The sequence below is a fragment of the Ranitomeya imitator genome, chromosome 6, assembly GCF_032444005.1.
Source record: "Ranitomeya imitator isolate aRanImi1 chromosome 6, aRanImi1.pri, whole genome shotgun sequence".
NCBI classification, from domain to species: domain Eukaryota; kingdom Metazoa; phylum Chordata; class Amphibia; order Anura; family Dendrobatidae; genus Ranitomeya; species Ranitomeya imitator.
This window is the reverse complement of record NC_091287.1, coordinates 212016910-212038211: the sequence shown is the minus strand read 5'-3', so window position 1 is coordinate 212038211 and position 21302 is coordinate 212016910. Positions and strand designations below refer to the sequence as shown.

Here is a 21302-nt window from a genome sequence, read left to right as displayed (position 1 = left end):
TCTTTTCTCCTATCGCACCCTGCATCTGTTAGCCCCTCCTCCCCTGGTGATCACCCTCTTCAGTGATCACTGCTAATCACCCCCTGCCCCCCCCCGATCACCCCCTACCCCCCCGATCACCCCCTGCCCCCCCCCTGTCCACCTGATCACCCCCTGCCCCCTTTATCACCTGCTGCTGCTGTGTTTTCTCTCCTACTGCCCCCTGCGTCTCTCAGCCCCTCCTCCCCTGGTGATCATCCTCTTCAGTGATCACCGCTAATCACCCCCTGCCCCCCCCCTGATCACCCCCTGCCCCCCCCCCCCGTCCACCTGATCACCCCTCTGCCCCCCTTCATCACCCGCTGCTGCTGCGTTTTCTTCTCTCCTACCGCGTTTGCGTCTGTCAGCCCCTCCTTCCCAGGTGATCACCCTCTTCAGTGATCACCGCTAATCACCCCCTGCCCCCCCTCCCCCACCCGTCCACCTGATCACCCCTCTGCCCCCCTTTATCACCTGCTGCTGTGTTTTCTTCTCTCCTACCGCCCCCTGCGTCTGTCAGCCCCTCCTCCCCTGGTGATCACCCTCTTCAGTGATCACCGCTAATCCCCCCCCCGGCCCCCCCTGATCACTCCCTGCCCCCCCTGATCACCCCCTGCCAATACCCCCCCCCCCCCCCCCCGTCCACCTGATCACCCCTCTGCCACCCTTTATCACCTGCTGCTGTGTTTTCTTCTCTCCTACCGCCCCCTGCGTCTGTCATCCCCTCCTCCCCTGGTGATCACCCTCTTTAGTGATCACTGCTAATCACCCCCTGCCCCCCCTGATCACCCCCTACACCCTCTGATCACCCCCTGCCCCCCCTGATCACCCCCTGCCCCCCTGCTCACCTGCTGCCAGCTTCATCTCCATCTGACGCTGCATCTCCTCAGCCCCTTCCTGTCCCCCCGCGCCTGACAGCCCCCACGCGCCTGACAGCTCCCCGCACGCCTGACAGCTCCCCGCACCTGATAGCCTCCTCCTGCAGAAGAGTTTCACCAAACACTCGCACATACACACGCAACACTATAATAAAGTTTAGATTTTTTTTTTTTTTTACACACGCACACGCACTACACACACACAATGTCCCGCTCATCCCAGTCACAAAGGCTGTACTCAGCTGAGGAGGCATATTCCTTTCTTGCCTCCGAAGCGGATAGTGAGGGAGAGGACCCCACTTTTCTGTATTCCTCCCACTCTTCCTCCCCTAGTGACACCGACTCGCCACTCCCAAGATGTCGCAGGTCGAGAAATCGTCCGGAGCCCAGGGGAGGGGAGCCGGAGCCCAGGGGAGGAGAGTCGGAGCCAAGTGTAAGTGACCCCCAACCTAGTGCTAGTGACGCCCAACCTAGCTCTAGTGCCCCCGTCTGGACCCCCGTCCCTGAAAACTTTGCTCCACGGATTCCTGATTTCATTCCCCAATCAGGAATCCAATTTGAGACTGCCAACCTCCGGGAGATAGACTTTTTCAGTCTTTTTCTCGGAGTCAATCGTCAGTCTCATGGTGGAGCAAACAAATTTGTACGCACTGCAATTTTTTGCCCAAAACCCAAGTTCATCATTTACTACTTGGAATCCCGTTGACTCCGTAGAAATGATGAAATATTGGGGACTGGTCCTTCACATGGGAATTGTGAAGAAACCAGAAATTCGCCAATACTGGAGTACTGATATTTTATATCAAACTCCAATATTTGGCATGGTTATGAATCGCAAACGTTTTGAGGCGATTCATAAATTTCTCCACTTTAGGGACAATACGGACATCCTTCCTCGCGATGACCCGAATTTTGATAGACTGTTCAAAATTCGGCCGGTCATCGAACACTTCAGCAACAAGTTTGCTGAAGTGTACATTCCCCAAAGGGAAATTTGTGTGGATGAATCCCTCATCCACTTCAAAGGGAGGCTTCAGTTCCGTCAGTACCTGCCAAGCAAAAGGGCGAGGTACGGGATAAAACTCTACAAGATCTGTGAGAGTACCTCAGGGTACACTCTCAGCTTTAGAGTTTATCAAGGAAAGGACAGCAGTATCCAGCCCCCAGAATGTCCACCTGCTCTGGGGGTGAGTGGGAAAATAGTGTGGGATTTGGTCCACCCACTGCTTGATAAAGGTTACCATCTGTACGTTGATAACTTTTATACAAGCATCCCACTCTTTCAATCCCTCTCTGCCAGAGCTACCGTCGCTTGCGGTACTGTGCGCAGAAACAAGAGGGGTCTCCCTTTGTCACTAATTGAGCAGGTTCTCCCAAAGGGTGAGAGCCGGGCCCAATGTAGTGGCAACATGCTTGCGGTCAAGTTCAAAGACAAAAGGGACGTCTTTTTCTTGACAACAATCCATGGTCCCGACACCACGGCCAGCACTGTTCGAGGTACCCCAGCACAGGTCCACAAACCGGACTGTGCCCTGGGGTACAACAAACACATGGGGGGAGTTGATCTTTCTGATCAAGTCCTCCAGCCCTATAGTGCCATGCGGAAAACGAAGGTGTGGTATAAAAAACTGGCTGTGCACATCGTACAAATGGCACTGTATAACGCATACGTGCTATCACGATGTGCAGGTCAGACCAACAACACCTTCCTTCAGTTTCAGGAGGCGGTGATAAAGGCCCTGATTGGAGGCGTGGAAGGAGCGGGCCCCAGCACCCCTGGAACTCAAGGTTCCTGTATGGTACCGGTGCAAAATTTTCCCTGTGAGGGGAGAGCAAAAAAAAAGGTGCCGGGTGTGCTATAAAAGGGGGATAAGAAGGGAAACTTGTTTCCAATGTGAAACGTGTACCGACAAACCTGGACTGTGTTTGAATGAATGCTTCAGAATTCATCACACGTCCGTGGACTAGCCACATCCTGATATTCCACTACAGAACTCACCCACACCAGGCTGATGTACACAACACCACACACAAACACACCAACCTGACGTACACTACACCACACCCCAACCTGACATACACTACACCACACACACCAACCTGACGTAGTGTGTCAGATTGGTGTGTGTGGCGTAGTGTACATCAGGTTGGTGTGTGGTGTGGTATAGTGTACGTCAGGTTGGTGTGTGTGTGTGTGTGTGGTGTACACTACACCACACACACCTACCTGACGTACACTACACCACACCCCAACCTGACATACACTACACAACCCAACCTGACGTAGTGTCAGGGTGTGTATGGCGTAGTGTACGTCAGTTTGGTGTGGTGTGGTACAGTGTACGTCAGGTGTGTGTGTGTGTGTGTGGTGAATACTACACCACACACACACACCAACCTGACATACACTACATACCTTCCATACACAACATAGTGTCCGCTAACGATTGGAGCTAATTTTTCATTCAAAAAGTGAAATGGCGCACCTTCCTTTCCGAGCTTTGCCGTGCGCCCAAACAGTGGTTTACCCCACATGTGAGGTATCGGTGTACTCAGGAGATATTGCCCAACAAATTTTAGCATCCATTTTACCCTGATGCCTATGTGAAAATGAAAAAAATTGAGGCTAAAATAAAATTTTTGTGAAAAAAAGTACTTTTTCATTTTTATGGATCAATTTGTGAAGCACCTGGGGGTTCAAAGTGCTCACTATGCATCTAGATAAGTTCCTTGGGGCGTCTAGTTTCCAAAATGGCGTCACTTGTGGGGGAGCTCAAATTTTTAGGCACATGGGGGCTCTCCAAATGTGACATGGTGTCCGCTAAAGAGTGCAGCCAATTTTTCATTCAAAAAGTCAGATGGCGCTCCTTCCCTTCCAAGCCCTGCCGTGCGCCCAAACAGTGGTTTACCCCCACATATGAGGTATCAGCGTACTCAGGACAAATTGGACAACAACTTTCGTGGTTCAGTTTCTCCTTTTACCATTGGGAAAATAAAAAAATTGTTGCTGAAAGATCATTTTTGTGACTAAAAAGTTAAATGTTCATTTTTTCCTTCCATGTTGCTTCTGCTGCTGTGAAGCACCTGAAGGGTTAATAAACTTCTTGAATGTGGTTTTGTGCACCTTGAGGGGTGCAGTTTTTAGAATGGTATCACTTTTGGGTATTTTCAGCCATATAGACCCCTCAAACTGACTTCAAATGTGAGGTGGTCCCTAAAAAAATGGTTTTGTAAATTTCGTTATAAAAATGAGAAATCGCTGGTCAAATTTTAACCCTTATAACTTCCTAGCAAAAAAAATTTTGTTTCCAAAATTGTGCTGATGTAAAGTAGACATGTGGGAAATGTTATTTATTAACTATTTTGTGTCACATATCTCTCTGGTTTAACAGAATAAAAATTCAAAATTTAAAAATTGCGAAATTTTCAAAATTTTCACAAAATTTCCAATTTTTTCACACATAAATGCAAAAATTATCGACCTAAATTTACCACTAACATGAAGCCCAATATGTCACGAAAAAACAATCTCGGAACCGCTAGGATCCGTTGAAGCGTTCCCGAGTTATTACCTCATAAAGGGACACTGGTCAGAATTGCAAAAAATGGCAAGGTCTTTAAGGTCAAAATAGGCTGGGTCATGAAGGGGTTAAAGGGGTTGTCTGGCCATCTAGTACTGCGGACTTATTGGCTGCATAGTTCATCGAGGTCAGATCAGTGCTGATCAGCAGCACCATCTCTATGAGATGTGCACCTCAGCTCCTCGCAGACACCAGAAGCTGCTTTCATTGCAGTGTCAGGTTATAAGCCTTTCAGATCATGACATACAACAGTCTCATGGAAATAAATGGAGTCCGATAATAAAAGGGAAGACATGGCAGCGTACACTGAATAATGTTCAGCAGCAGTCTGCAAGTAGTATTGCTAATCTAATATGTGCGCGTATATGTATGATATATATGTATGAGATTATATATATATATATATATATATGTATATATGTATGTATGTATATATGTATGTATGTATGTATGTATGTATGTATGTATGTATGTATGTATGTATGTATGTATGTATATATATATATATATATATATATATATATATACATACATACACACACGTGCGTGCATATATATATACATATATAAGTGTGTGTGTGTCTCCCCGGGATTGGCATCTGCACCGTCGCAGCTACAGCCAAAAAATTTTGCAGTGTCACACGTCTGGACCCCGAGAGCGTCATAGGCTAAGTTGTGAGGAAAAATTTTTAACCCCGCGCATTCCAATTCACCAAACAATTTTGCCCCTATCTACATAATGGGGGAAAAAGTGAAAGGAAAAGTGTTGGAGGCAAATTGACAGCCAGGAGGAGATGGCATGCAGGTATATAGATTCAAGATTCAAAGAAGCTTTATTGGCAGGACCAAATACACATCAGTTTTGCCAAAGCAAGTGTATAAAGGCAATAGGGATAGGGACTGTGGGGATGTTGGGTAGGAGCTGTAGGGAAGGTGGATGGGGGCAGATCCATTGTGGGGGCTATAGTCCATGGCATAGGGGAGGTGGATGGGGGCAGATCCATTGTGGGGGCTATAGACCATGTCATAGGGGAGGTGGATGGGGGCAGATCCAGGGTGGGGGCTATAGTCCATGGCATAGGGGAGGTGGATGGGGCAGATCCATTGTGGGGGCTATAGTCCATGGCATCATAGTTCTCTTTCTCGCAGTCTATGGCATTCGCTCACATACCGCGCTGCTATCTCCACCGCTCTCTCTTCTTCTCCCAGCAGGATATATGTTTTCTCTTCCTCCTTCATGGTGATGAAGTCTGGGAAGAGATGTGAGAGTCTCCTGAAGTGAGTGTCCCTCACTGCTGAGTATTTGGAGCAGTGTAGCAGGAAGTGGATTTCGTCCTCTATGGCCTCCTGGTCACAGTGTTGGCACAGTCTTTCCTCCCTGGGCTTGTAGTTCTGCCTGTGTCGGCCACATTCGATGGCCAGACTGTGGGCGCTGAGCCTATATCGGCTCAGGATCTGGCGGTCTCTGGGGTCCGGGAGTTTCTCCAGATATGGCGCCAGTCTGTAGTCTCTCTGTAGGCTCCGGTACATGGTCAGTTTCTGTGAGCTGATGATATCATTCTTCCAGTCACTGACATACCTCTCCTGGCCTTCGTCTGCCATCTTCCTGATTCCGGCTTTTGTCAGGTTGTTGTGATTGGTGTTCTGGTCCGGTTGGGTTTGGCTGGGCTGTTCCGAGGGTTCTGGTTTTTCTGTTTCACCTTCATGTATCAGGGCTTTATGGTGATGGGAGCTTGGATTGCTCCTATGCAGGTGAGCCCGGAATGACAGCGCCCTCTTTAGAACTGTTAGGTGTAGAGGGAATCTGCCCAGCTCGGCCCGACAAGTACTGTTGGAGGTGCTCCGATGGACCTGGAGAAGGTGCTTGCAGAATTCCAGGTGGAATATTTCTGTTGGACTGGAATCCCACTTTGACCAGTCTGGGTAGGTGTGAGGACCCCAGACTTCGCTGCCATACAGGAGGATTGGGGCGATGATGGAGTCGAAGATTTTTAGCCAGACCCTCACTGGTGGCTTCAGATGTTAGAGTGTCCTTCGGATGGCATAGAAGGTTTTGCAGGCCTTGTCTTTCAGGGTCTCTATGGCTTGTTTGAAGCTCCCTGACCGGTGAATCTCTAGGCCCAGGTAGGTATATTTGTCTGTTCCTGTGAGGTCGCAGTTGTTGAGGATAAATGATGGGTGTTGGTCTGATCTTCTCTTTCTCCTCTGGAACACCATGGTGTTGGTTTTCTTTAGGTTGACCGGTAGAGCCCAGGTGGAGCTGAATATCTCTAGGATTTTCAGGTTGTCCTGGAGGCCTTTCTCGGTTGGTGACAGCAGCAGCAGGTCATCTGCATACAGCAGGAATTTCACCTGAGCGTCGTGGAGGGTGAGTCCTGGTGCTGAGGAGGATTCCAGGGCGGTAGCCAGCTCGTTATGTAGATGTTGAAGAGCGTTGGACTTAGGCTGCAGCCTTGTCTGACGCCGCGGCTCTGCTGGAAATAAGCAGTTATTTTGCCGTTCACACTCACGCTGCAGCGGTTCTCGGTGTAGGAGCTTTTGATGACATCGTAGGTCTTTCCTCCTATTCCACTCTCCAGCAGTTTCAGGAATAAGCCCGGGTGCCACACTGAATTAAAGGCCTTTTTAAAGTCCACAAAGCAGGCGTATATCTTCCCATTCTTTATATTTTAGACGTGTCTCTGAATGAGGCTGTGCAGAGTATAGATGTTGTCAGTGGTGAGGTGGTTCGGCATGAACCCTGCTTGGCTCTTGCTGAGGACGTTGTGCTCGGTGAGGAAGGTGAGTATATACTATATACAGGGGAGATGATATACAGCTATATATTATATACAGGAGATGGCATACAGGTATATACTATATACAGGGGACAGGACTTACAGGTATATCTAATATATAAAGCTGAATGTGTGTGTATGTCCGGGATTGGCATCTGCACCGTCGCAGCTACAGCCACAAAATTTTGCACAGTCACACGTCTGGACCCCGAGAGCATCATAGGCTATGTTGTGAGGCAAAATTTTAACCCTGCGCGTTCCAATTCACCAAACAATTTTGCCCCTATTTACATAATGGGGAAAAAGTTAAAGGAAAAGTGTTGGAGGCAAATTGACAGCTACCAGATGTGAACAAGGGGGACTTAAAGAGTGAGAGCGATGGCACCAAAGAGTATATACCGTACAGTTGCTAAGGTGGGGGCCCCAACATGGGATACTCACCACACACGAGGATATGAACACACACACAAAACGCGCCACACACTACCACGTGCTTGAACACACGCTCAGCACACATTTCACCATACATAAACCAATCTCGCCACATAAAAGAGTCGAAACACAAAAGTCGCCGCACAAAACTCGCCACGCGCAAAACACGCCATGTGCAAAACTAGGCTCACGCAAAACTCACCTCATGGAAAACTCGCCACACGCGGAAAAATTGCCACATGCACAAAAGTTGCAACACATGTAAATGTTGCCTCACACAAAACTTGCACATACAACTCGCCACACGCAAAACTCGCCATGCGCAAAACTTGCTGCACACAACTTGCTACACTAACCTGTCACATGCAACTCGACACAAAAAGTTGCTACACGCATGTCGCCACACAAAACTCAACACACACAACTTAACACACACAACTTGACACATGAACCTAAAACACACACAAGTCTGGTGGTATCCTTCAAAAATAAAAATCTGATTAATAAGCAGACAAACTACAAGAGCAACAACTGTACCATATAGGAAATAAGGCAGCTGTCAGTCACATGACCTGTCTATTATGTGTATGTGTGAGCTAATATATACTGCCAGGGGGGAGGGCTTCCTGTTGGCTGGGGATTTATCAGGCTGCCAATTTAGCTTACAAATACTGAGGTAAAAATACTGAGCAAATAACGTGTGAATGAGGTCTAATACAGGAGGAGATGACACACAGATATATACTATATACAGGAGGAGATGACACGTATATACTATATACAGGGGAGAGGACACACACGTATATACTATATACAGGAGGAGATGACACACATATACAGGAGCAGATGACACACGTATATTATATACAGGAGGAGATGACACACGTATATACTATATACAGGGGAGATGACATACAGGTATATACTATATACAGGAGGAAATGACATACAGCAGATATATACTCTTTACAGGCGAGATGACATACAGGTATATACTATATACAGGAGATGACAAACATGTATATATACTGAGGGGAAAATGAGAGGTGTGAGGTGAAAATGAAAAGGTGTGAGTGCAAAATGAGAGGAGTGAGGGAAAATAGTGTAGTGATCGGAAAATGACAGATGTGAGGTCGAAATGACAAGTGTTAGGGGGGAATGAGAGGAGTGAGGGGGAAAATAGGAGGCGTGATGGGAAAATAAAGGTACCGTCACAATGACCAACTTCACAATATCGCTAGCGATCCGTGACGTTGCAGCGTCCTGGATAGCGATATCGTTGTGTTTGACACGCAGCAGCGATCTGGATCCTGCTGTGACATCGTTGGTCGGAGCAGAAAGTCCAGAACTTTATTTCGCCGCTGGATCTCCCGCAGACATCGCTGAATCGGCATGTGTGACGCCGATTCAGCGATGTCTTCACTGGTAACCAGGGTAAACACTGGGTTACTAAGCGCAGGGCCGCGCTTAGTGACCCGATGTTTACCCTGGTTACCAGTGTAAATGTAAAAAAAAACAAACACTACATACTTGCATTCCGGTGTCTGTTCCCCGGCGCTCTGCTTCCCTGCACTGTCAGCGCCGGCCGGCCGTAAAGCACAGCAGTGACATCATCGCTTTGCTTTACGGCCAGCCAGCGCTCAAAATCAGTCCAGGGAAGCAGAGCGCCGGGGGACAGACACCGGAATGCAAGTATGTAGTGTTTGTTTTTTTTTACATTAGCACTGGTAACCAGGGTAAACATCGGGTTACTAAGCGCGGCCCTGCGCTTAGTAACCCGATGTTTACCCTGGTTACCAGGGGATTTCGCATAGTTGGTCACTGGAGAGCGGTCTGTGTGACAGCTCTCCAGCGACCACACAGCGACGCTGCTGCGATCGGCATCGTTGTCTAGATCGCTGCAGCATCGCTAAATGTGACGGTACCTTAAGAGAAGTGAGGTGCTATAACTAACCACAGATATTAACTATGCCCAGGCAACGCCGGGCTCTTCAGCTAGTGATGATATAAAGTAATAAGTACAAATAGTATCAGATAAATCTATAAACTCAGGACAACACAGATAAAAACTAAAAGGGTGATTAAAGGGGTTGTACAATTCCCTTCTAATGATTAGCTCCTATTGGGGGTAAAGGAGCCTATTTGCAGCTGGATTCTCTATGGGGATGCGAGATAAGCAGGGCACAGTGCTCAGAAGCCCCCTAGAGAATAAATGAAGGGCGGACACTATGTAATGGCCTGTCAGTTGGCAGTCACGTAGAGAACACAGTGCCCTCCAGTGATGTATAAAGCAGATCCCTGCACCCCAGCAACCATGGGGAGGACGAGTCAACAGATCACTGAGCAGCGCTGCTCCAGTGTAAGCATGGGAAGGACGTGTCACCAGATCCCTGAGCAGCACTGCTCCCCTGCAACTATGGGAAGGGCGAGTCACTAGATCAATGAGCAGCACTGCTCCCCTGGAACCATGGGAAGGACGAGTCACCAGATCACTGAGCACCGCTGGTCCCCTGTAACCATGGGAAGGACGTGTCACCAGATCACTGAGCAGCGCTGCTTCCCTGTAACCATGGGAAGGACATGCCACCAGATCCCTGAGCAGCGCTGCTCCCCTGTAACCATGGGAAGGACGAGTCACCAGATCACTGAGAAGCTGCTCCCCGGTAACCATGGGAAGGACGTGTCACCAGATCACTGAGAAGCTGCTCCCCTGTAACCATGGGAAGGACGTGTCACCAGATCCCTGAGCAGCGCTGCTCCCCTGTAACCATGGGAAGGACGAGTCACCAGAGCACTGAGCAGCGCTGCTCCCCTGTAACCATGGGAAGGACGAGTCACCAGAGCACTGAGCAGCGCTGCTCCCCTGTAACCATGGGAAGGACGAGTCACCAGAGCACTGAGCAGCGCTGCTCCCCTGTAACCATGGGAAGGACGTGTCACCAGATCCCTGAGCAGCGCTGCTCCCCTGTAACCGTGGGAAGGACGAGTCACCAGATCACTGAGCAGCGCTGCTCCCCTGTAACCGTGGGAAGGACGTGTCACCAGATCACTGAGCAGCGCTGCTCCCCTGTAACCGTGGGAAGGACGAGTCACCAGATCACTGAGCAGCGCTGCTCCCCTGTAACCGTGGGAAGGACGAGTCACCAGATCCCTGAGCAGCGCTGCTCCCCTGTAACCGTGGGAAGGACGTGTCACCAGATCACTGAGCAGCGCTGCTCCCCTGTAACCGTGGGAAGGACGAGTCACCAGATCACTGAGCAGCGCTGCTCCCCTGTAACCATGGGAAGGACATGTCACCAGATCACTGAGCAGCGCTGCTCCCCTGTAACCATGGGAAGGACGAGTCACCAGATCACTGAGCAGCGCTGCTCCCCTGTAACCATGGGAAGGACGAGTCACCAGATCACTGAGCAGCGCTGCTCCCCTGTAACCATGGGAAGGACGTGTCACCAGATCACTGAGCAGCGCTGCTCCCCTGTAACCGTGGGAAGGACGAGTCACCAGATCACTGAGCAGCGCTGCTCCCCTGTAACCGTGGGAAGGACGAGTCACCAGATCACTGAGCAGCGCTGCTCCCCTGTAACCGTGGGAAGGACGAGTCACCAGATCACTGAGCAGCGCTGCTCCCCTGTAACCGTGGGAAGGACGTGTCACCAGATCACTGAGCAGCGCTGCTCCCCTGTAACCGTGGGAAGGACGAGTCACCAGATCACTGAGCAGCGCTGCTCCCCTGTAACCGTGGGAAGGACGAGTCACCAGATCACTGAGCAGCGCTGCTCCCCTGTAACCGTGGGAAGGACGAGTCACCAGATCCCTGAGCAGCGCTGCTCCCCTGTAACAGTGGGAAGGACGTGTCACCAGATCCCTGAGCAGCGCTGCTCCCCTGTAACCGTGGGAAGGACGAGTCAACAGATCACTGAGCAGCGCTGCTCCCCTGTAACCATGGGAAGGACGAGTCACCAGATCACTGAGCAGCGCTGCTCCCCTGTAACCGTGGGAAGGACGTGTCACCAGATCCCTGAGCAGCGCTGCTCCCCTGTAACCGTGGGAAGGACGAGTCACCAGATCACTGAGCAGCGCTCCTCTCCTGTAACCATGGGAAGGACGAGTCACCAGATCACTGAGCAGCGCTGCTCCCCTGTAACCGTGGGAAGGACGTGTCACCAGATCACTGAGCAGCGCTGCTCCCCTGTAACCGTGGGAAGGACGTGTCACCAGATCCCTGAGCAGCGCTGCTCCCCTGTAACCGTGGGAAGGACGAGTCACCAGATCACTGAGCAGCGCTCCTCTCCTGTAACCATGGGAAGGACGAGTCACCAGATCACTGAGCAGCGCTGCTCCCCTGTAACCGTGGGAAGGACGAGTCACCAGATCACTGAGCAGCGCTGCTCCCCTGTAACCGTGGGAAGGACGTGTCACCAGATCTCTGAGCAGCGCTGCTCCCCTGTAACCATGGGAAGGACGAGTCACCAGATCACTGAGCAGCGCTGCTCCCCTGTAACCATGGGAAGGACATGTCACCAGATCACTGAGCAGCGCTGCTCCCCTGTAACCATGGGAAGGACATGTCACCAGATCACTGAGCAGCGCTGCTCCCCTGTAACCATGGGAAGGACATGTCAACAGATCACTGAGCAGCGCTGCTCCCCTGTAACCATGGGAAGGACGAGTCACCAGATCACTGAGCAGCGCTGCTCCCCTGTAACCGTGGGAAGGACGTGTCACCAGATCACTGAGCAGCGCTGCTCCCCTGTAACCGTGGGAAGGACGAGTCACCAGATCACTGAGCAGCGCTGCTCCCCTGTAACCGTGGGAAGGACGTGTCACCAGATCCCTGAGCAGCGCTGCTCCCCTGTAACCGTGGGAAGGACGAGTCACCAGATCACTGAGCAGCGCTGCTCCCCTGTAACCGTGGGAAGGACGTGTCACCAGATCACTGAGCAGCGCTGCTCCCCTGTAACCGTGGGAAGGACGAGTCACCAGATCACTGAGCAGCGCTGCTCCCCTGTAACCATGGGAAGGACGAGTCACCAGATCCCTGAGCAGCGCTGCTCCCCTGTAACCATGGGAAGGACGTGTCACCAGATCACTGAGCAGCGCTGCTCCCCTGTAACCATGGGAAGGACGAGTCACCAGATCACTGAGCAGCGCTGCTCCCCTGTAACCATGGGAAGGACATGTCACCAGATCACTGAGCAGCGCTGCTCCCCTGTAACCATGGGAAGGACGAGTCACCAGATCACTGAGCAGCGCTGCTCCCCTGTAACCATGGGAAGGACGAGTCACCAGATCACTGAGCAGCGCTGCTCCCCTGTAACCATGGGAAGGACGTGTCACCAGATCACTGAGCAGCGCTGCTCCCCTGTAACCGTGGGAAGGACGAGTCACCAGATCACTGAGCAGCGCTGCTCCCCTGTAACCGTGGGAAGGACGAGTCACCAGATCACTGAGCAGCGCTGCTCCCCTGTAACCATGGGAAGGACGAGTCACCAGATCACTGAGCAGCGCTGCTCCCCTGTAACCATGGGAAGGACGTGTCACCAGATCACTGAGCAGCGCTGCTCCCCTGTAACCGTGGGAAGGACGAGTCACCAGATCCCTGAGCAGCGCTGCTCCCCTGTAACCGTGGGAAGGACGAGTCACCAGATCACTGAGCAGCGCTGCTCCCCTGTAACCGTGGGAAGGACGAGTCACCAGATCCCTGAGCAGCGCTGCTCCCCTGTAACCATGGGAAGGACGTGTCACCAGATCCCTGAGCAGCGCTGCTCCCCTGTAACCGTGGGAAGGACGAGTCAACAGATCACTGAGCAGCGCTCCTCTCCTGTAACCATGGGAAGGACGAGTCACCAGATCACTGAGCAGCGCTGCTCCCCTGTAACCGTGGGAAGGACGTGTCACCAGATCCCTGAGCAGCGCTGCTCCCCTGTAACCGTGGGAAGGACGAGTCACCAGATCACTGAGCAGCGCTGCTCCCCTGTAACCGTGGGAAGGACGTGTCACCAGATCCCTGAGCAGCGCTGCTCCCCTGTAACCATGGGAAGGACGTGTCACCAGATCCCTGAGCAGCGCTGCTCCCCTGTAACCGTGGGAAGGACGAGTCAACAGATCACTGAGCAGCGCTCCTCTCCTGTAACCATGGGAAGGACGAGTCACCAGATCACTGAGCAGCGCTGCTCCCCTGTAACCGTGGGAAGGACGTGTCACCAGATCCCTGAGCAGCGCTGCTCCCCTGTAACCGTGGGAAGGACGAGTCACCAGATCACTGAGCAGCGCTCCTCTCCTGTAACCATGGGAAGGACGAGTCACCAGATCACTGAGCAGCGCTGCTCCCCTGTAACCGTGGGAAGGACGTGTCACCAGATCACTGAGCAGCGCTGCTCCCCTGTAACCGTGGGAAGGACGTGTCACCAGATCCCTGAGCAGCGCTGCTCCCCTGTATCCGTGGGAAGGACGAGTCACCAGATCACTGAGCAGCGCTCCTCTCCTGTAACCGTGGGAAGGACGAGTCAACAGATCACTGAGCAGCGCTCCTCTCCTGTAACCATGGGAAGGACGAGTCACCAGATCACTGAGCAGCGCTGCTCCCCTGTAACCGTGGGAAGGACGTGTCACCAGATCCCTGAGCAGCGCTGCTCCCCTGTAACCGTGGGAAGGACGAGTCACCAGATCACTGAGCAGCGCTCCTCTCCTGTAACCATGGGAAGGACGAGTCACCAGATCACTGAGCAGCGCTGCTCCCCTGTAACCGTGGGAAGGACATGTCACCAGATCCCTGAGCAGCGCTGCTCCCCTGTAACCGTGGGAAGGACGAGTCACCAGATCACTGAGCAGCGCTGCTCCCCTGTAACCGTGGGAAGGACGAGTCACCAGATCACTGAGCAGCGCTGCTCCCCTGTAACCGTGGGAAGGACGTGTCACCAGATCTCTGAGCAGCGCTGCTCCCCTGTAACCATGGGAAGGACGAGTCACCAGATCACTGAGCAGCGCTGCTCCCCTGTAACCATGGGAAGGACATGTCACCAGATCACTGAGCAGCGCTGCTCCCCTGTAACCATGGGAAGGACATGTCAACAGATCACTGAGCAGCGCTGCTCCCCTGTAACCATGGGAAGGACGAGTCACCAGATCACTGAGCAGCGCTGCTCCCCTGTAACCATGGGAAGGACATGTCAACAGATCACTGAGCAGCGCTGCTCCCCTGTAACCATGGGAAGGACATGTCACCAGATCACTGAGCAGTGCTGCTCCCCTGTAACCATGGGAAGGACGAGTCACCAGATCACTGAGCAGCGCTGCTCCCCTGTAACCATGGGAAGGACGAGTCACCAGATCACTGAGCAGCGCTGCTCCCCTGTAACCATGGGAAGGACGTGTCACCAGAGCACTGAGCAGCGCTGCTCCCCTGTAACCATGGGAAGGACGTGTCACCAGATCACTGAGCAGCGCTGCTCCCCTGTAACCATGGGAAGGACGAGTCACCAGATCACTGAGCAGCGCTGCTCCCCTGTAACCATGGGAAGGACGAGTCACCAGATCCCTGAGCAGCGCTGCTCCCCTGTAACCATGGGAAGGACGAGTCACCAGATCACTGAGCAGCGCTGCTCCCCTGTAACCGTGGGAAGGACGAGTCACCAGATCACTGAGCAGCGCTGCTCCCCTGTAACCATGGGAAGGACGAGTCACCAGATCACTGAGCAGCGCTGCTCCCCTGTAACCATGGGAAGGACGTGTCACCAGATCACTGAGCAGCGCTGCTCCCCTGTAACCATGGGAAGGACGAGTCACCAGATCACTGAGCAGCGCTGCTCCCCTGTAACCATGGGAAGGACGAGTCACCAGATCACTGAGCAGCGCTGCTCCCCTGTAACCGTGGGAAGGACGAGTCACCAGATCACTGAGCAGCGCTGCTCCCCTGTAACCGTGGGAAGGACGAGTCACCAGATCACTGAGCAGCGCTGCTCCCCACTCGGGGATACTCACACTGAGACTGGTCTGGGGGGGAGCTCAGGTCTCCGGCGTCATACGATCTCCACTCAGACCGGTGCTTCTTGTGTTTCTTTCCCATAGTTCAACAGTACAGGACAGGTAGGAAGATAATACCCTGCACACCGAGTGAAGAGGAAGAAAGTGCAACAGCGCCTCCCCCTCATCCACCGCCGACTAATGGGAAGGACGCTTTATCAACGTCTGACGTAAGACGCGCGTTCACTTCCGGTGTCAGACAAAGGTAAGCGCGGGCATTGCAGTGGTGAGGAGATGTGCGCTGTTGTGTGCGCTGTTCTGCGGCTCTCACATGGCGGCACTGCGGACGGATGCGTGTGTTATGTGAGAGCCGCAGCAGACACGGCGGCATTTATGTTTTGTGTGGCCGCAGCTGTGAGGAGCGCGATAGATCGCACGCACTGTCCGTCCTTCATCCTCGGCAGGAATTGTGAGCAGTATGAGGCGAACACATTTCTGTATATGTGCACAGTGTATCATGTACATACATGTCTATGCAGCGTTTTTTATCTGCATCAGCTTATGCATGATGTTATAAAAAACGCTGTGTGTGCATGTGTTTGTCGCCTGCGTTTGGTTTTTTATGCGCATGTGTTTAACCCCTTTACCCCCAGGGTGGTTTGCACGTTAAAGGGAACCTGTCACCCCCTTTTTTGAGATTGAGCTATAAATACTGTTAAATAGGGCCTGCGCTGTGTGTTACTATAGTGTATGTAGTGTACCCCGATTCCCCACCTATGCTGAGAAATAACTTACCAAAGTCGCCGTTTTCGCCTGTCAATCAGGCTGGTCAGGTCGGGAGGGCGTGGTGACATCGCTGGTTCTTCCTCAGCTTTACGTTGGTGGCGTAGTGGTGAACAAGCAGCGCGCAATCTGCGCTGTCATCCCTTTTGTCGGTGGGGGCGGCCATCTTCCTGGGGGCCGCGCGTGCGCAGATCGAGTGCTCTGCTGCACGGGGCTTCAGGAAAATGGCCGCGGGATGCCGCACGTGCGCATTAGAGATCGCGGCGGCCATTTTCCCAAAGCCGAGATGCAAACTCGAGCAGTTGTAAACCCGCTGCGGAATCCGCAGAAAGAAGTGACATGCTGCGGAATGTAAACCGCTGCGTTTCCGTGCAGTTTTTCTGCAGCATGTGTACAGCGATTTTTGTTTTCCATAGGTTCATATTGAACTGTAAACTCATGGGAAACTGCTGCTGATCCGCAGCGTTTTCCGCAGCGTGTGCACATTCCTTTAGAATTAGGCTATGTGCACACGGTGCGGATTTGGCTGCGGATCCGCAGCAGTGTTCAATCAGGTTTACAGTACCATGTAAACATATGGAAAGCCAAATCCGCTGTGCCCATTTGTGCGGATTCCGCAGCGTTTTACACCTGTTCCTCAATAGGAATCCGCAGGTGAAATCCGGACAAAAAACACTGGCAATCCGCGGTAAATCCGCAGGTAAAAAGCAGTGCCTTTTACTCGCGGATTTTTCAAAAATGGTGCTGAAAAATCTCATACGAATCCGCAACGTTGGCACATAGCCTTAGGGCTAGGGTTGGGTTGGAATTAGGGTTGTGGTTAGGGTTAGGGGTGTGTTGGGGTTACGGGTGTGTTGGGGTTAGGGTTGTGATTAGGGTTACGGCTACAGTTGGGATAAGGGTTAGGGGTGTGTTGGAGTTAGAATTGAGGGGTTTCCACTGTTTAGGCACATCAGGGGGTCTCCAAACGCAACATGGCGCCACCATTGATTCCAGCCAATCTTGTATTCAAAAAGTCAAATGGTGCTCCCTCACTTCCGAGCCCCGACGTGCACCCAAACAGTGGTTTACCCCCACATATGGGGTACCAGCATACTCAGGACAAACTGCGCAACAATTACTGGGGTCCAATTTCTCCTGTTACCCTTGTGAAAATAAAGAAATGCTTGCTAAAACATCATTTTTGAGGAAAGAAAAATGATTTTTTATTTTCACGGCTCTGCGTTGTAAACGTCTGTGAAGCACTTGGGGGTTCAAAGTGCTCACCACATATCTAGATAAGTTCCTTGGGTGGTCTAGTTTCTAAAATGGGGTCACTTGTGGGGGGTTTCTACTGTTTAGGCACACCAGGGGCTCTGCAAACGCAATGTGACGCCCGCAGACCATTCCATCAAAGTCTGCATTTCAAAAGTCACTACTTCCCTTCTGAGCCCCGACGTGTGCCCAAACAGTGGTTTACCCCCACACATGGGGTATCAGCGTACTCAGGAGAAACTGGACAACAAATATTGGGGTCAAATTTCTCCTGTTACCCTTGGGAAAATTAAAAAATTCTGGGCTAAATAATTATTTTTGAGGAAAGAAAACGTATTTATTATTTTCACGGCTCTGCATTATAAACTTCTATGAAGCACTTGGGGGTTCAAAGTGCTCACCACACATCTAGATAAGTTCCTTTCGGGGTCTAGTTTCCAAAATGGGGTCACTTGTGGGGGGTTTCTACTGTTTAGGCACATCAGGGGCTCTGCAAACGCAACGTGACGCCCGCAGAGCATTCCATCAAAATCTGCATTTCAAAACGTCACTACTTCAATTCCGAGCCCCGGCATGTGCCCAAACAGTAGTTTACCCCCACATATGGGGTATCACCGTACTCAGGAGAAACCGGACAACAAATATTGGGGTCAAATTTCTCCTGTTACCCTTGGGAAAATTAAAAAATTCTGGGCTAAATAATTATTTTTGAGGAAAGAAAACGTATTTATTATTTTCACGGCTCTGCATTATAAACTTCTGTGAAGCACTTGGGGGTTCAAAGTGCTCACCACACATCTAGATAAGTTCCTTTCGGGGTCTAGTTTCCAAAATGGGGTCACTTGTGGGGGGTTTCTACTGTTAAGCCACATCAGGGGCTCTGCAAACGCAACGTGACGCCCACAGAGCATTCCATCAAAGTCTGCATTTCAAAATGTCACTACTTCACTTCCGAGCCCCGGCATGTGCCCAAACAGTGGTTTACCCCCAAATATGGGGTATCAGCGTACTCAGGAGAAACTGGACAACAACTTTTGGGGTCAAATTTCTCCTGTTACCCTTTGTAAAATAAAAAATTGCAGGCTAAAAGATCATTTTTGAGAAAATAATTTTTTTTTTTAATTTTCATGGCTCTGCGTTATAAACTTCTGTGAAGCACTTGGGGGTTCAAAGTCCTCACCACACATCTAGATTAGTTCCTTTGGGGGTCTAGTTTCCAAAATGGGGTCATTTCTGGGGGATCTCCAATGTTTAGGCACACAGGGGCTCTCCAAACGTGACATGGTGTCCGCTAATGATTGGAGCTAATTTTCCATTTAAAAAGTCAAATGGCGTGCCATCCCTTCCGAGCCCTGCCGTGCGCCCAAACAGTGGTTTACCCCCACATATGGGGTATCAGCGTACTCAGGACAAACTGGACAACAATATTTGGGGTCCAATTTCTCCTATTATCCTTGGCAAAATAGGAAATTCCAGGCTAAAAAATCATTTTTGAGGAAAGAAAAATTATTTTGTATTTTCATGGCTCTGCGTTATAAACTTCTGTGAAGCACCTGGGGGTTTAAAGTGCTCAATATGCATCTAGATAAGTTCCTTGGGGGGTCTAGTTTCCAAAATGGGGTCACTTGTGGGGGAGCTCCAATGCATAGGCACACAGGGGCTCTCCAAACGCGACATGGTGTCCGCTAACAATTGGAGCTAATTTTCCATTCAAAAAGTCAAATGGCGCGCCTTCCCTTCCGAGCCCTGCCGTGTGCCCAAACAGTGGTTTACCCCCACATATGAGGTATCGGCGTACTCTGGAGAAATTGCCCAACAAATTTTATGATCCATTTTATCCTACTGCCCATGTGAAAATGAAAAAATTGAGGCGAAAAGAATTTTTTTGTGAAAAAAAAGTACTTTTTCATTTTTACAGATCAATTTGTGAAGCACCTGAGGGTTTAAAGTGCTCACTAGGCATCTAGATAAGTTCCTTGGGGGGTCTAGTTTCCAAAATGGGGTCACTTGTGGGGGAGCGCCAATGTTTAGGCACACAGGAGCTCTCCAAACGCGACATGGTGTCCGCTAACGATGGAAATAATTTTTCATTCAAAGTCAAATGGCGCTCCTTCCCTTCCGAGCCTTACCATGTGCCCAAACAGTGGTTTACCCCCACATATGAGGTATCGGCGTACTCAGGAGAAATTGCCCAACACATTTTAGGATCCATTTTATCCTGTTGCCCATGTGAAAATGAAAAAATTGAGGCTAAAAGATTTTTTGTGTGAAAAAAAAGTACTTTTTCATTTTTACGGATCAATTTGTGAAGCACCTGGGGGTTCAAAGTGCTCACTATGCATCTAGATAAGTTCCTTGGGGGGTCTAGTTTCCAAAATGGGGTCACTTGTGGGGGAGCTCCAATTTTTAGGCACACGGGGGCTCTCCAAACGTGACATGGTGTCCGCTAAAGAGTGCAGCCAATTTTTGATTCAAAAAGTCAAATGGCGCTCCTTCCCTTCCAAGCCCTGCCGTGCGCCCAAACAGTGGTTTACCCCCACATATGAGGTATCAGCGTACTCAGGACAAATTGGACAACAACTTTCGTGGTTCAGTTTCTCCTTTTACCATTGGGAAAATAAAAAAAAGTTACTAAAAGATAATTTTTGTGACTAAAAAGTTAAATGTTCATTTTTTCCTTCCATGTTGCTTCTGCTGCTGTGAAGCACCTGAAGGGTTAATAAACTTCTTGAATGTGGTTTTGTGCATCTTGAGGGGTGCAGTTTTTAGAATGGTGTCACTTTTGGGTATTTTCAGCCATATAGACCCCTCAAACTGACTTCAAATGTGAGGTGGTCCCTAAAAAAATGGTTTTGTAAATTTCGTTGTAAAAATGACAAATCGCTGGTCAAATTTTAACCCTTATAACTTCCTAACAAAAAAAAATTTTGTTTCCAAAATTGTGCTGATGTAAAGTAAACATGTGGGAAATGTTATTTATTAACTATTTTGTGTCACATATCTCTCTGGTTTAACAGAATAAAAATTCAAAATGTGAAAATTGCGAAATTTTCAAAATTTTCGCCAAATTTCCGTTTTTATCACAAATAAACGCAGAATTTATTGACCTAAATTTACGACTAACATGAAGCCCAATATGTCACGAAAAAACAATCTCAGAACCGCTAGGATCCGTTGAAGCGTTCCTGAGTTATTACCTCATAAAGGGACACTGGTCAGAATTGCAAAAAACGGCAAGGTCTTTAAGGTCAAAATAGGCTGGGTCATGAAGGGGTTAATGACCGGGCCAATATTTACAATTCTGACCACTGTCCCTTTATGAGGTTATAACTCTGGAACGCTTCAATGGATCCCAGTGATTCTGACATTGTTTTCTCGAGACATATTGTACTTCATGACAGTGGTAAAATTTCTTTGATATTACCTGCGTTTATTTGTGAAAAAAATGGAAATTTGGCGAACATTTTGAAAGTTTCTCAATTTTCCAACTTTGAATTTGTATGCAATTAAATCACAGAGATATGTCACACAAAATACTTAATAAGTAACATTTCCCACATGTCTACGTTACATCAGCACAATTTTGGAACCAAAACTTTTTTTGTTAGGGAGTTATA

At 50.2% G+C, this 21302-nt stretch overlaps 2 protein-coding genes across 8 annotated transcripts in view; one reads left to right on the top strand and one right to left on the bottom strand.

Annotated features, from left to right (window-relative positions):
* BRD9 (bromodomain containing 9) overlaps positions 1-15875 on the bottom strand; it is a 243300-nt gene extending 227425 nt beyond the window's left edge. For 5 of the 6 annotated variants that reach the window (XM_069730455.1, XM_069730457.1, XM_069730458.1 and 2 more), the window contains exon 1: positions 15667-15856. In XM_069730455.1, the coding sequence (XP_069586556.1) occupies positions 15667-15751 (85 nt within the window). In that variant the 5' untranslated portion in view covers positions 15752-15856. Of the gene's footprint in view, positions 1-15666 lie in introns of all 6 variants that reach the window. The other variant, XM_069730459.1, reaches the window with a different exon arrangement.
* TRIP13 (thyroid hormone receptor interactor 13) overlaps positions 15850-21302 on the top strand; it is a 215378-nt gene continuing 209925 nt past the window's right edge. Inside the window, exon 1 of one of the 2 annotated variants that reach the window (XM_069730461.1) lies at positions 15850-15913. The gene's annotated coding sequence lies outside the window, so the exon portion shown is untranslated. The remainder of the gene's footprint in view (positions 15914-21302) is intronic. The other variant, XR_011314029.1, reaches the window with a different exon arrangement.